General features: G+C 37.4%; 1 protein-coding gene across 6 annotated transcripts in view; it reads right to left on the bottom strand.

Moving 5' to 3' along the window:
- Positions 1 to 766: 766 nt before the first annotated feature.
- PHKA1 (phosphorylase kinase regulatory subunit alpha 1) overlaps positions 767 to 15,378 on the bottom strand; it is a 175,147-nt gene continuing 160,535 nt past the window's right edge. For 3 of the 6 annotated variants that reach the window (XM_045472339.1, XM_045472342.1, XM_045472343.1), the window contains 7 exons: positions 14,752 to 14,867; positions 14,576 to 14,614; positions 12,755 to 12,805; positions 9,576 to 9,740; positions 7,161 to 7,214; positions 4,850 to 5,050; positions 767 to 3,424 (listed from right to left, as the gene is read on the bottom strand). In XM_045472339.1, coding sequence (XP_045328295.1) covers positions 3,251 to 3,424; positions 4,850 to 5,050; positions 7,161 to 7,214; positions 9,576 to 9,740; positions 12,755 to 12,805; positions 14,576 to 14,614; positions 14,752 to 14,867 — 800 coding nt within the window. In that variant the 3' untranslated portion in view covers positions 767 to 3,250. The remainder of the gene's footprint in view (positions 3,425 to 4,849; positions 5,051 to 7,160; positions 7,215 to 9,575; positions 9,741 to 12,754; positions 12,806 to 14,575; positions 14,615 to 14,751; positions 14,868 to 15,378) is intronic. The other 3 variants (XM_045472341.1, XM_045472344.1, XM_045472340.1) reach the window with 2 other exon arrangements.

The raw sequence follows: 15,378 nt of genomic DNA on the forward strand, positions 1-15,378 counted from the left end.
TAGGGCAACCATATCGTCCAAACTGGGACACTTTTAAGAGTGACAAAGAGTGCTATTAATAATTATGCCACGACAACAGGCATACATGGAGACTGTCCTGGGCAAACCAAGACCTAAGGTCACTCAAGTTTAATAGGAAACAAAGACTAAATGTGGAAAACACTGTATTTATCTCCACTGCATTAGTGTAGGTATTAGGTATTGAGTAAGTGCAAAGGGGGGCAGTAGAGGTTTTGTGAGCCATGGGTAAGAACGACAACGTTTGCCCCACCAGTTGTGTAAAATTCCTACAGTGTAGTGAAACCTAATTAGTGAGGATGGGATTGGAGACTGGTTCATCCTTACTGAATAAACCCTCTCTTGTTACACGATGGTTAATGAGTAGTATAAACAAGATTCTGCCAAATATTTATAATACTTAGGAGAACAAATTGTTGTTAAGTACCTTCCGGTAGTACAGAAGCCCCATTTGCACACAATTGTAACACTGAGTAAAAATCTTATTCATTCATCAGTACAGGTCCCTTAAAGATGTCAATAAGCCCATTTTAATTTAATGAGCCTAGTTTGAGTGGGTATGTATTTGAAAGATAAAACTGTGTTTCTTTACTTATATTATCTAACATATTATAGAATATATATGATTTCTATATTAAGATAATTCTACTTTGAGCCAATTAATGAGCTTTGACTGTACTGTATAATTAAACAGAGTATGTAAAATAGAGCCACAAAATAAACCCCAGTCACAAAAACACACATAAAGTTTTGAACACTGGCATCAGACATGATTTAATTGGACATTCCAATTTTTAATTCTAATTTCAAAACAGAAGTGCTTAAAAAAAAGTCCAAAGTTTCTTTTAGTATCACATGCTTACAAAGAATAAAATGCAGATCAAGTTTTCTAAAAAGTTGCTTTAAATGTGAAATACCACTGGATGGAGAGCACAGTGATAGGCAATTTAGTAAACCCAGAGAAATGCAGCAGTCAGTGTCAGTTCAGGCAAACTAACATGGCAGAGAGCAGAGGTTTTCACCTGTGCCACTCCAGATGTACTTCCTGTGGCTGGGGTATGCACAGCCAGTGAAAAGACAGTGTCAGAACAGGTCATAAATTATCTTTATAAGGTGACCAGAAATCATGTAATCAGAAAGCTACTTACTGTGTGTTTCCATTTGCTCTGAGAGACATTCTATTCTAAAAAGGTTGGCTATCCTCTCTCATTTCCACTCTCTGTTTTCTATCAGCCTACTTACTGTGTTCACTTACTCATGCACTCAAAAGACTGTCATGGGTTCTGTAAGAACCGTTTAGAGAGATCCCTAGCCCCAGCCCCATTCTTGGAGAAAAATCTGAAAAATCTGAGATAAAGGAAAGGACAGAAGTAGGAAGTTACCTGAGTGCAAACAGGTAAATTAGCAGACTCTTGACACATAAACAAGGAAAAGGAAAGTGCTATGGACTGAACATTTGTACCCCTCTGAAATTCACATTAGGTATTCAGCCTTAATCCCCAAGGTGATGGGATTTGGAGGTGGGAGCCTTTGGAAAGTAATCAGGATTAGATGAAGTCATAAGGGAAGGGTTCCCATAACAAAATTAGTACCCTTATGAAAAAGAAGAGTCTAGAGTCCCCTCCGTCCCCCTTTTCTCTGCCATCTGAAGACACAGCAAGAAGGTGGCCATCTGCAAACCAGGAAGAGGGTCCTCCCTGGACACTGAGTCTGCAGGAACCCCAATCTAAGCTTCCAGAAATGTGAGAAATAAATGTTTGTTATTTAAGCCGCCCAGTCTACAGTATTTTGTTACAGCAGCCTCAATTAAGAAAGTTAGGAGAAACATTCTTCAAATGAGGTTACCTAAACATGGGACTAGGGAAAAGGACTTAAGGATTCCTCCATTACTCTTGGTGTGTCAGCCTGGGGGCCACGGTCACCACCATCCATATAACACATATTTACATAGGCCGCCAAATGTAGATACAGCTAGATATACAGACACATTGAAACTACTTACATTCAGAAAAATTCTCATGTATGCTTAGACACACACACAAATGCAGCTATTTATAAGAAACAGATATATGCCAACAGATATCAAAATACACATAGATATGAACACTAGAATCAGGGAGTGAAGATGTAAGTGAAAGAGTTTAAGAACCGATGGGAGGACAGGGAGTTGGTGGTGGGTGGGGGGATGGATGCTGTAAAAAGTCAGTAGGCGAGTGAGACAGACAGGTAAGGATCACCAAGGAAGGACTGCTTGTGAAGGCAGCTATAGACTTGACTGCTGGATTCCTGTTTGCCAAAGACAGAGACTTCAATTATTCTGCATGTTGTGTCTTGGCCCACTCTTCTGAGGCAAAAGTTGGTGCACAAGGCTCTCTTCAGGGTACTAACTTACCTCTGATTGATTCCCTCTCTGTTCCCTAGGTGTAAGACACTATTGCAGGCATCTCTTTTCCCTTCCTTTTTGGAACTGGGCTCCTGGCTCCTGGGTTTTTCTGCATTTTCTGCTACAGATACATCTCTGAGCACCAGCAATCTTCAGAAAAGGTGATTTCAATTGCTAATATCAAAATTCTTAAATACAGACACTGCACTTGCATTTTTTGATATTTCACCAAAGGGAGAGTAGAAATTATGTTATGTGGATACAGAGAAGGCAAGAACAGGGACAGTAATTCTATACAGAAAGGCGTTTGTCACTCAGTGTGAGGCAACACGTGAGTAATGAAGAAAACCATGATCTGGTACTCTCCTTTCCCAAGAAAAGGCACTTAGAATAGATATTTCCAATTTGTGGTAGTATAAAATCCAACACTTTAGGGTTCCCCCACTTGAAACAATGTCCCAAAGCACCCACCACTCATTCACACAATGAAACTACACATAAGAAAAATTTCCAAACTTCAGTCATAAGTTATTATTAATACCTACTCTGCAAACAGTAGTTAGGAAACTAAATTTGTAACAGATCTGGAGGATAAAAACACATGCAAACTTCCATGAACCATGAAAGAATTAAGGCCTACAACAGAGTGCCTGGGCGGGCATATTCCTCCAGGCAGAGGTTCACTTCGAAAGCAGTTAGTGGATCAGAAAAGTTCATTCTTCTTGGGTGGGATGGGATGGAAAGGGGCAGGGTAGGAGTGATCAGGCCAACACATTTCAGTCCCATGCATGATCAACCGAGGCAGGAACCAGCTGTCAAAAGGCTCCCTGCAGCCAGGGCCCAGAGGCCTCACTGCATGGCACAGATGCTGTGAGGCAGGAACTCCTGTACGTAGGTGGCAGCTGCCTTGGAGAGGTAGGTCATGGTGCCAAACCTGCCACTGGGCGCACTGTCATACAGAAGAGTACAGATGCCAGACGCAGGATCCTTGGCCAACATGGTATCATCTGCCCCGAGGGTTTTCTGTTTGGTTTTTAAGGGTAGGAGAACACAGGGGAAAGGAAAAATTACTAATCCTATTAGTTAAAGTCCTCATTGGGATTACTCAGAGCCTCCTCCCCATCACCAGCTAGTTGGATCTTAGGCTGTTTTGGTAGGAAGGGATCGGTTATGCACAAAATGTTGAATGTGAGTTTCTATATGTACATTTTTCCCTAGATACCCATATCCTACGACATTATTTTTTTAATTAAAAATTTTTTAATGTTTATTTTTGAGAGAGAGAGAGAGACAGAGAAAGAGAGGGAGAGAGAGAGAGGCAGAGAGAGAGTGGGGGCAGAGGATCCAAAGCAGGCCCCAGGCTCTGAGCTGACAGCACAGCCCGGTGCGAGACTCAAACCCACAAACCATGAGATCATGACCTGAGCCGAACCGACTGAACCACCCAGGTGCCCTCATGATGACATTACTTTTAAAATATTAATTGTTCAGAATTTTGAAAGTTAAATATAGCAGTTAATTAAACAAGTTGTACCTGTTAAGAGTCAAATGTTAATACTTACAAATCATCCCAGACGGACTTGGGTCCTAATCTTTCCAGTACTACTGATTTTAGCACATATTATTTTATCTTGCTTTTGATGATTATTTCTTTCTAAGTAGACTTAGTTCAAATAGACTGTACACTTTCCAAGCTAGAGTCTATGCCTAAAAGGGATCATATTGTCTGATACACAGACTAACAGCAATCCAGAATATTTAAAATTAGCACTGTCCTGGGTACTTCTGATTTTTTTTCGCATTTTCCCACAGTGCCTAATAATAGAATGAAATACCTATTACATATTTTGGAGATTTTCCTATTGATGACAGGGCATGTACTTCACCTTAGTGTTTCTACTCTTAATCTAGGAAACATTTGGAAAGCTTTCAATAGTCTGCATTTTGTAAACATGGTTAATGTCCTGGAAGAAGATACATTAAGAAAAAGTTTTTAAATGTAGAATTAAAAGTTTCACTTTAATATTTTCCTATAGGTAAGTAGCTAACGCAAAAACAAAACCAAACCAAACCAAAATTGAACCTTCTCTTTTCCTTAATAGTCCAAAAAGGATATGCTATCCAGTTGTCTCTTCTTAAGTCCTTATTGCTATAAAAAGCCATGTGATAAGAAGACTGAAATATGATGAAAAGCATAAAAGCCTCCTGAATTCCAGGCAACTTTACCATCTCACACAATCACAAAAACACTTGGTGAAAGACAGAGGCCGTCCCACAGCCTACTTCTTCTGCAAACAGAGCTCAGAGCCATTACAGAGGGACCCAGAAAAGAGCTATGAGGAAGAGGGCACAAGAAAGTGACCTTGGCTTCACTAAGAGCTCTGAATGCAGTTAGGTTAGTGTCAGACATTCCCCTTTGAGAAAACAACAGGCTTGCCACTTGCCTACCTGTTCTTGAAGGAACAAGTCATTAGCAATATGCACTATCTTTTCCACAGCAATGATGCTTCCAATACTATGAATTTCAATATCTGCCATCATGGTGAGGACAAGGATGGCTTCAACCAGAAGCTGGCGGTACTCTGGCTGAGGTACACGGTTCAGGACAGATTCCACATGAACGGAGAATTTAATCTCGCCTGGAGTCATCTGTGATAGAGAAAAAGAAAATCAATTCCTAAGAGCCCATCATCCAGGAGTTATCAATCACCTATTCTGAAAGGCAGGAAAAGCACTGTAGCCAAAGTGTAGCTCAGTCTCCTTCAAAGTACCTGAGTGAGTAAATTGGTCCGATCTTTTTGGAATGCAGTCTAGCAATGCATAACAAGAGTCATAAAAGTGTCAATGCCCCCTAACTCACAATCCTATTTTTGAGAGTTTATCCAAAGTTAATAATTCAAGTGAGGGAAAAAGTCCTATGTGCAAGAGTGTTTACAGCATTAGTCACAAATGTAAAACTAAAAGTAATCTAAACATGGGAATGGTCATGTAAATAAATGGCATATTATGGTACAGCAATTTCATGGGTTTTTATAGAGTCATTTAAAAGAATAAATATGATGACCATAGATACAGGAAAAATGTAAGTAGAACTTAAAACTGTATGTACAGGATGACTAGAATTATGTAAAACATTTATATACTGTTAGATTAAAATGGGCATGAAGAAATACAAAGTTATTTTAGGGTGAAGAGCAGTGAGGAATAATTTTTGGCAAAATTGTATTGAGTATATAATGGACCTTATATATAATGGACCCAAATATATATATTTGGACCCTAAAGACCAGGGTTCAAGTCCTGTCTTTGTTAGTTACTAGTTCTAGGACACTGAACAATTCATTTCCCTAAATTTGTTTCCTTATTTGTAAATCGGAAACTACAATCCCTTCCTTAAGCTGTCTCACATACCTGTTTTTTAAAATTTTTTAAAAAATGTTTATCTTTATTTTTGAGACAGAGAGAGACAGAGCATGAGCGGGGGAGAGGCAGAGAGAGAGGGAGACACAGAATCAGAAGCAGGCTCCAGGCTCTGAGCTGTCAGCACAGAGCCCGACATGGGCTTGAACTCGTCCACTGCGAGATCATGACCCGAGCTAAAGTCAGACGCTCAACCGACTGAGCCACCCAGGTGCCCCTCACATACCTGTTTTAAAGATCAAATTAAAGAATGTGTAAAGGTACTCTGAAGACTCTTAAAGGTACCATGTATTATTATTAATTATATTAACATTTCAATCTTGCTTAAAAGCAGAGAAAGGACAGAGAGGGCACAGTGTTCTTTATTAGAGAAGAGGCCTAGAGGCAAGAGTGAAGCTCTGAGGCATAGTATTAGCTTTCTGCACTCGCCCCTCCAGCCATTGCCTACAACAACTCCAGTGTTTTTGAGAATGCTCTACCATCCAATCTTACTATTCCTAATTTGCTAATTCTAGTTCCTTTGTTGGCTTTGTATAAAAGTTATTTCTTTAGAATATCTATGTGATTGGGCAAAAAGGGAAATATAAAAGCGCCCAATAATACATGTCTGTGGTTCATGGCATTATTTTCCAACCATGGTTATATATCAGACTCATTCTAAGGATTGTTTGCTTGTTTGTTTATTTGAGAGAGAGAGAGAGAGAGAGAGAGAGAGAGGACAGAGAAGGAGAGAGAATCTCTCCATGTTGGAGTCGGATGCAGGGCTCAATCCCACAACCTGATCATGACCTGAGCCAAAATCAAGAGTTGGACGCTCAACTGACTGAGCCACTCAGATGCCCCAAGGATTTTTTTTTTAAAGTACAGATGCTCAGGTTCCATCCCTGGAGATTTTAATCCACTAAATTGGAGATGGGAGCTCAGGTTGCTATGACATATGGTTAGAGCTGAGGACCACTAGTTCATAATATAATAGTCTACAAGCATCCTACAAGAGAAAGGTGGGGATGAAAAGGATGGGGACATGAGAGGTCATCCATTTCTAGATTTCTATCTTGTCTGCCCTCTCTAACTGGCAATACTCACATAAACCAGCCTAACTTAACCATCAAAAGGGGGCTGTCCTTATATAATTAATGTAATACATAATTACTCTCTAATGTTCCCATTCTATTTCTTTTCCTATTCTGTTTTTAAAAAATATTCTCTCCTTTCCTCAACTGCACTTCATGTTTAGCTGATCTAGAGTCATAGAACTGTTATGTTGAAAAATGATCACTGAAATACTTTAGTGACATAAACCATCAATCACATAAATGTGAAAGACACAGAATCTCACCTCTCTAGTGGTTGAAGAAGGAAGAACAAAACCTTCTACAGAGAGTCCATGACACTGCAAAAGAGCAAAAACATGTTGTCACCAAGGATATGCTGATAAATGGGAGCCTGTAAGGAGACACTTAGTATTTCTAAGTGCGCTTCATGGGGTAGATGCTGAACAATCACAGGCCAGTGAAAGGCCCTGCAGCCCAAGTGTCCTTGCCAAGGGCTTATGATTATTATATGGCAAGAAGCAGGGCTGGGCTACGGTAGATGCAAGATTTACCCTCAATTTAAAGGAGTGGAAGTGATAGAGAAGGTCTACCTTCTGGGATAGACTAGTCCCAAAGATTCAGAGACTATCAGAAAAGATATCATGCTAGGTCCCAGACCCATCACAAATAGGCTTTCAGAAAGATTTTTAGGCTGAAGAATAAAAACCCTCAAAATACATATTTTTCAGACTTGTATAGTTACTACATTTAAAATTTTTTTTTAATGTTTATTTATTTTTGAGAGACAGAGAGAGACAGGGCATGAGCAGGGGAGGAGCAGAGAGAGGGAGACACAGAATCAGAAGCAAGCTCCAGGCTCTGGGCTGTCAGCACAGAGCCCAACGTGGGGCTCAAACTCATGAACGAACCGTGAGATCATGACCTCAGCTGCAGTTGGACACTTAACTGACTGAGCCACTCAGGCACCCAGCAGTTACTACATTTTCTAGTTAAGCATCCCCTGCCCCCTAACATCAGTGCCCTTGATGCCCTCACTCTGCTGTACTTTTACTACAATAATTGTCTTCTTTTAATTCTATATAATTTACTTATTATGTTTATTATTTATTGAATAGCAGAATCTAAGCTCCCATAAGGATAGACTGTTGTCTATTTTGTTCTTTGCTGTATCACCATGGGCACTTAGGACACTGCCTAGCGTACAGCAGATGCTCAGGAAATATAAATGAATGATATTTTATCTTCTCTCTTACAATCAACTCAATTATTAAAAAGCAATGGGCATTAAGGACTTGCCATTTTAGATGTTAAACAAATTAAAACAACATATATTAAGCCACAGACAAAGATTCCAATCCAGCAGGTTTACTGGCTCTGGTACCTGACACTTCCATCCCATGTTTCATATGCCAAATAACAGTCTTAGTACAGAGAATTACCAGCCTGCAAACATATGTGCCAATGTGATGAGTATGTTATATTCATTCTAAAAGGAATGGAATGAAAAAAGAGGGCATTTGTTTGTCCTCTTATATTAGGATTCCAAGTCCATGTTTTGATTCTGCCATAAAATACTCAATCTTCCTGGTCATATTTAAATGTTCCTTTTCTTGTATTTGCAAGACCTTGTGGTTCTGTACCTTTATCATAATACATTTCAGCTTTACATTATAGCTGCTATTTAAGAAGATAACTATGGATTAAGCTTCTTGATGATAAAAACAGATACATTCCATGGTATCTGGGGTAGAACAGCACCCACTACATGTCTGTGAAATCAAATTGCCATAACCCAGGCATAGCTGTAGAGATAAAATATCTGTCTGTGACCAGGGTGCTAGAGAAGTTAGATGGAGAGTTTTAATAACACTCTCTGAAAAGAAGATTTCCAGAGCTACTAGTCTGAGGAAACAACTTTTACCTTTCCAAAAGATCACCTGTTTTGGTCCCTGGAAGAATATCATTGTGCTAAGGGGAGAAGCATAACTAAGGTTTTGAAGCCCTGGATGAAATCTTCTTCAGGTCCTTGCTAAGGGCAATGAAGCAGAAAGTGCCACCTAAGAGACTATAAATGAGACCTATGAATGAGTACCATGCTCTTCCTGGCCCTCTAAATCTGTCACAATCATACTGGTGTGATGTCCTCTTAAATGTCTTTGGCAAGCTAGGCCTTTGAAAGAAAAACAAAAATTGGTCACACCAACAAAGGCTTTGGGTCATTAAAATCATTACAATCTTGCATCTATTTAGTAGTTTTCATCTAAGAAAAAATAGAACAGCTTCTTACACTAACTCCTCAGACACTGCAGCAGTTTTACTCTACTGTCAGCACATTACTACAAATAACATTTCCACTCTACAATAGCTACAAAGAAAGCAGGCTCTTTATCACCAGATTTTATAAGTAGCAAATGTATCACAAAGTCCAACAATGTTCAAGTATGGGCAAAAGCAGAGAAATGATGATTTTTGAAATCTAATTTATAAAAAATACCTTAGTGTCAATAATAGAGACTAAATCGTAAATAATATCAAAATAATAAATCAACTTCTTTGATTATGTCTTCTAGGTTTTGTCCATATGAGCATATGACATTTATATAATTGTAGTGATGTCACAGTCAAGTCATATCTCAGCCAAGGAGACTGAGGATATCAAGTGGGAATATAAAGATACATCTACAATGTGTTATGCTTACCTTCTGTAAAACTTTCCATACTTTTTGATAAAATCCAATTGGCACTCTGTTCAGTGCTCCATCTAGCCTTCTTCGGCGTTGCCACTGACCTTGACGATTATCTTTAGATGTCTGTTCACCTCTAGGAAAAGACCCACTACTTGGAGTCACAGATGTTCCAGGTGACTTGGGAGAAGAGGAGAGGAAAGAACATAAATCAAAAGCTATCTCTGTTCTTCTGATAAAGTATTATAGCATAGTGAATAATAAACACTCTCAGTAGAATTAGAAACCACATATTAAGTATAACACCCAAGATAAAGAGGTTACAGTGAAGCTAGTAGACTTATGAGTAGCTAGCAACAATGTAAACCTTTGTAAATCTAGATCCTTTTAGAAAGCAATCTAGTGATACTTAAATAGTGCCATACAAATATTGATGACCTGGGAGTTTCTTAGCTGTCTCTTTCTTTGGTTATCTCTGTTAAAATTCCAGCTGGTCTATGGCTTAGTTTGTTGCTTTCATGGGCTATAATACAAGCCTCAACCAAATTAAAAGAATTGAAATCAGATAAAGCATGTTCTCTGACTACAATGAAATTAAATTAGAAATAAAAAACACAAGGAAACTTAGGAAATTTACAAATATGTGGAAATTAAACAATATGCCTCTAAATAACTGGTGGTTTAAGAAAGAGATCACAAGGAAAATTAGAAAACACTCTGAGATAAATGAAAATGAAAATACAACATGCCAAAATTTATGGGACGCAGCTGAAACGGTGCTTTAAAGAGAAATTTATGTCATAGATGCTTGTATTAAAAAAGAAGAAATATCTCAAATTGATAGCCAAACAATGAAAAAAAAAACCTTCAGACAATGAAAAAAACAACAGCAAGCTAAGCCAAAAGCAAGAAGGAAGAAAATAATAAACAGTGCAGGAGAAAGAAATAAAATAGAGAATAGAAAAGCAACAGAGAAAAGCAATGAAACTAAAATTTGTTTCTTTGACAGTAAATATAAACTAAATTGACAAATATTTAGCTCCCCCTCAAAAAGTTAAGACTGAATGTATTAAAATCAGGACAGAAAGAGGGAACATCACCTCTGACTTTAAAGAAACAAAAAGAACTCTAAGGACGTACCATCAGCAGCCATACGTCAACAAATTACATAACTTAGATGAAATGGACAAATTCCTAGAAAGACATAAACTATCCAACCTGACTCAAGAAGAAACAGAAAGTCTGAATAGATCTATAATAGAGATCAAATTAGTAATTATAAAACTTCCCACAAAGAAGAACTCAGGCACAGATGGCTTCACTGGTTAATTCTATCAAACATTTAAAGATTAATTATCAGTTCCTAACAAACTCTCCCAAAAAAAGAGAAAGAACTTTCCAACTCATTTTGAGGCCAGTATTACCCTTATTCCAAAATCAAAGACATCACAGGAAAAATACAGATCAATATCCCTTCTGAATATAGATACAAAAATCAACAAAATACTAGCAAACCAAATTCAGCAACATAGAAAAGAATTATGCACCACGATGAAATAGAATTTACTACAGAAATTCAAGGTTTCACATCCAGACATCAATTAATGTAATACACCACATCAGGAGAATAAAGGATAAAAACCACATCATCCTAATAGATGCAGAAAAAGCATTCAATAAAATCTAACACTCCTTCATGATAAAGACACTCAACAAACTAGAGACAGAGGGGAACTTCATCAATCTAATAAAGTACATCTACAAAACCCCACAGCTGGCATCATAACAAATGGTCAAAGACTGAATGTTTTTCCTCTTAAGTTTAGAGGATAGTTTAGAATAACACAAAGATGTTTTTACTCTTGCTACTTCTAATCATCATTGCACTAGAGGTTCTAGTCAGTGCTATTAAGCAAGAAAAGAAATAAAAGACATCCAGAGTGAAAGGAAAAAGTAAAACTACATCTGCAAATGACATAAGCTTACAAATAAGGAATTCACTGAAAGACAGTTAGAACTGACAAATGAGTTCAGTAAAATTGCACAATATAAGATCAATATAAAAATCACTTGTAATTTCTAAACACTAGCAATCAACAATCTGCAAATGAAATTAAGAAAAAATTTCATTTAAAATAGCATCTGAAAGAATAAAATACTTAGGAATAAATTTAACAAAAGAAGTATAAAACATATACTCTGAAAACTACCAGACATTTTGAAAGAAATTAAAAACCTAAATAAATGGAAAGAAATCCCATGTTCATGGATCAGAAGACTTAACATTGTTAAGGTGGCAATACCCTTTAAATTTATCTACAGATTGAAATTTATCTATAGTCTTCATCATAATCCCAACTAGGTTCTTTGCAGAAATTGACAAGTTTATCCTAACACTCACATGGAAATTCAAGGGACCCATGATAGCTAATACAACCTTAAAAAACAAAAAAACAAAAAACAAAAAACAAACAACAAACAAACAACAAAAAAGTTGGAGTTGCCTTAATCTCTTCAGTTTAAGAAATCTGAAGTCAGAGGCCATTACATTGGTTTAAACCAAGGAAATCTAATCGGAAATCAGTCTTCCTAAAATGTAAACTTCATGATGGCAAGGACCATATCCGTTCTGTTGTTTATTGTATTTCCAGTGCCTGGTACAAAATTGGCACTCAATAAATATTTACTAAGTACATTACTAATCAGAATAACAGCCAATCCAGTGGCTTTCAAACTTAAAAGTACATCAGAATCACCTGGAAAGCTTATTAAAACACAGACTGGTGGGCCTTACCCAAGCCTTTCTGATTCAGTAGGCCTAGGGTGGGGACCAAGATTTTACATTTCTAAGAAGCTCCCAGGGGATGCTGATACCATCTAGTACAGTGCCTGGCACCTAGTATACATGCAATTAATTATATTAGTTGAAAGAATAAATGCATAAACAGACACTTAAGTACTTATTAAATTGAATTTTGTCTTCTCTGAAATGGAAAAGAGGCTAGAACTGAACCCCCTTTGCTACCCCTTGTAGGAAAACGAATGGAAAGATTTTACCCCCATACATGAAGTTGATTTATAGTTATTTTAGTTCTTGATTCATTTTGGTTTTCTTTTCAGTCAGTATATGTCATTACTTATATAACAGCATATTCAAAGTACTTGTGAATGGTATATAATATAACAGCAGTTACCAGAAAAGATGGTGATGTCAAATCTATACCCAAGGGATGACCACCATTGGACTATAAAACAAAATTAGAAAATAAGATTTTAGAAGAGATGAGGCAAGGCAAACATTATTTGTGTTTAAAAACATATTAGTAGGGTAAAATTACAGACTATTCAAGTAACTAGCCAGCATGTTATTATTTAAAAAGCTGATGAAATAGCCTTACTCCAGAAGCCATGGTAAAAGGTAAAGAAAAACTGCCTTTAAAAATATTTTTTCCCATGATCAGAAAAAAGGGCATTGGTGAGTGGTAGAGAAAAGGGTTTAGAACAATACAAAATACCAGACAGGCAAGTAAGGATGGAAATCAATAATTAGAAATTAGAAAGTAATGAAAATTTAGGTCTCTCAATCCTTGACATTATAGTCCTAATGATTTTGCCTTTCTTGAATTCCTATAGGTAGTGGATGTGTAAAAAAAGGAATTAAATGATATAGCTGGATAGGTCAAGTCCTTAATATCATAGAAATCTAGCTGGGAACACGGACTTCAAGTTCTAAATATATAATGAACTTGTAAGTAATACTGTGTAACTATAAACAACTATAAAAAAATATTTAGCCAATCACTCTCAGCCAAAACAAGGACTGTTTACCAACAACATCAGTTTAACTCCTCAGTATGAAACATAGTTCTTTCACCTTTCAGATAGGAAAATGTTCAGGTTATCCAAATTATTTGTGAAAAAACCTGTACTAGTAACAGTTTCCTATTAGTCCATTCAGTTCTTACCCTTGCATAATATGAATCTGAAAAGTTTCCTTCAAATTAAACTTCAAGCATTGGCTCATTCTTGTCCTAAATGGTTCTGACTCCCATAAAACCTCCAACAAAAAATTTCCATTTTGTCTCTCCTCTTCTGGATGTGCTTTAGTACTTCAAGCTACCATAAGTCAGGAGGAGTAGTTTTAAGATTTTCATAAAAAGTGCTACTAGGGGAGACCAAATCAGTACCTTCTCAATTTGGAGACTCTGAAAATCACATGATTTCCCAGAGTTTTGAATAAAGCTATGAAAGTTTGTGTTAAGTATTTCTTTGTAGAGCATAATAATTCATCTATTCTCAGCTGCAAGGAAAATGAGTAAGAGGCTACAGTATGATGTCTGATAATTCCCATCAGCTCCCTGAATGATTTCAATGTTTTACCTCTATGTATCCACAACACCTTTTGTATACCTCTCTCATGACAATGATAAAAATCTAATTTGGGGGAAATACCTGAAACTAGATTTTTTTTTTTGAAATTTTAGGGAGAGAGGAAGAGAAAGAGAGTGAGCAGGAGAGAGGGACAGAGGGGGAGAGAGAGAATCTTAAGCAGGCTCCATGCTCAGCACGGAGTCTGACATGGGGCTTGATCCCTTGACCTGAGCAGAAACCAAGAGTTGGATGCTCAAGTGACTGAGCCACCCAGGAGCCCCAAGAAACTAGATTTTTAAAAAGGCCCTCATCCAATCTGGTGTTCTCTCTAGTACCTGTTCTTAAACATAAGGAAATGGAGTCTAGTTGCATAGAGAAAACTAATTCCAAAATTACATGTTAATTCTAATAAGAGGAACTCAGGGTTTCAATTTCTTGCCAACAGAAACAAATTACTTTCTTCCTAAAATTAGCAAAACAGTTTGGTCCAGAAAAGGAAAGCTATCTATAAAATGAATGTTACAAAGGAGAATCAAGCGACTCTGTGGTTTGTTATCTTACTTGTAAAAAGGCCATGAGCTCATGCATGTTATATAGAACTAAAGGCAGGTTAAATTATGTTAAAGGATCTCTAGTTGTTTCACCTGACTCTCAGTTGAGATAGATAGTCTACGAAATTCCGCCTGAAAAATAAATGGCTCCAATTAAATACGGGATATGAAACGAAATACACGATCCCAACAAAGATCAATTCCAAAAGGATGTTCTTTAACATGACAATATCCCAGCTAATCTCCCGAGATATCCCAAGATGTCTTACCTGCTTTATTTCACTTTTTAACTGCATTATCCCAGTTCGTTCTGTTTTGGTTGCCCCGACAGCACCAATCTCATGGATGGAAATAGCAGGGCTGACATTTGAATCAGTGGGACGAACTACATAGCATGACAGATTAAACAGAAAGAGAGAGGACAATCAGGTTCAAATAATTTTGTCCACCATGCTTAGAAGACTTAGATATATGTCCTCCTTTTATGTTAATAATAATAATAATGAAAATAACCCACTATATAACCTTGCTATTCAAAGTGTGGTCCATACACCAGCAGCATCAGCATCACCTAGGAGCTTGTTAGTAGAATCTTGGGTACCACTTCAGGCCTACTGAATCAGTCTGTACTTTTGCAAGTTCCCCACATGATCCTTATGCACAGTAAGGCTTGAGAAGCAGTGTTTTATGACTTTCTTTTACCATTCAAAGGTCTAGCATCCATCCAACTGAAATTACATGTTTATCCTAAGCCTAAAAGTGGAGCAGGAAAGATAACCTTTTTCATTTGCTCTGTTTTAGGTACTTGGCACCAAACACCACTGCCAAAACACCAAGTGCCAAGTGGAGGATTAATTTGCAACAGACCTTAAGATGTATGTGAATTCACAGGTGAA

Source organism: Leopardus geoffroyi, chromosome X (assembly GCF_018350155.1).
Source record: "Leopardus geoffroyi isolate Oge1 chromosome X, O.geoffroyi_Oge1_pat1.0, whole genome shotgun sequence".
Taxonomy (NCBI): Eukaryota; Metazoa; Chordata; class Mammalia; order Carnivora; family Felidae; genus Leopardus; species Leopardus geoffroyi.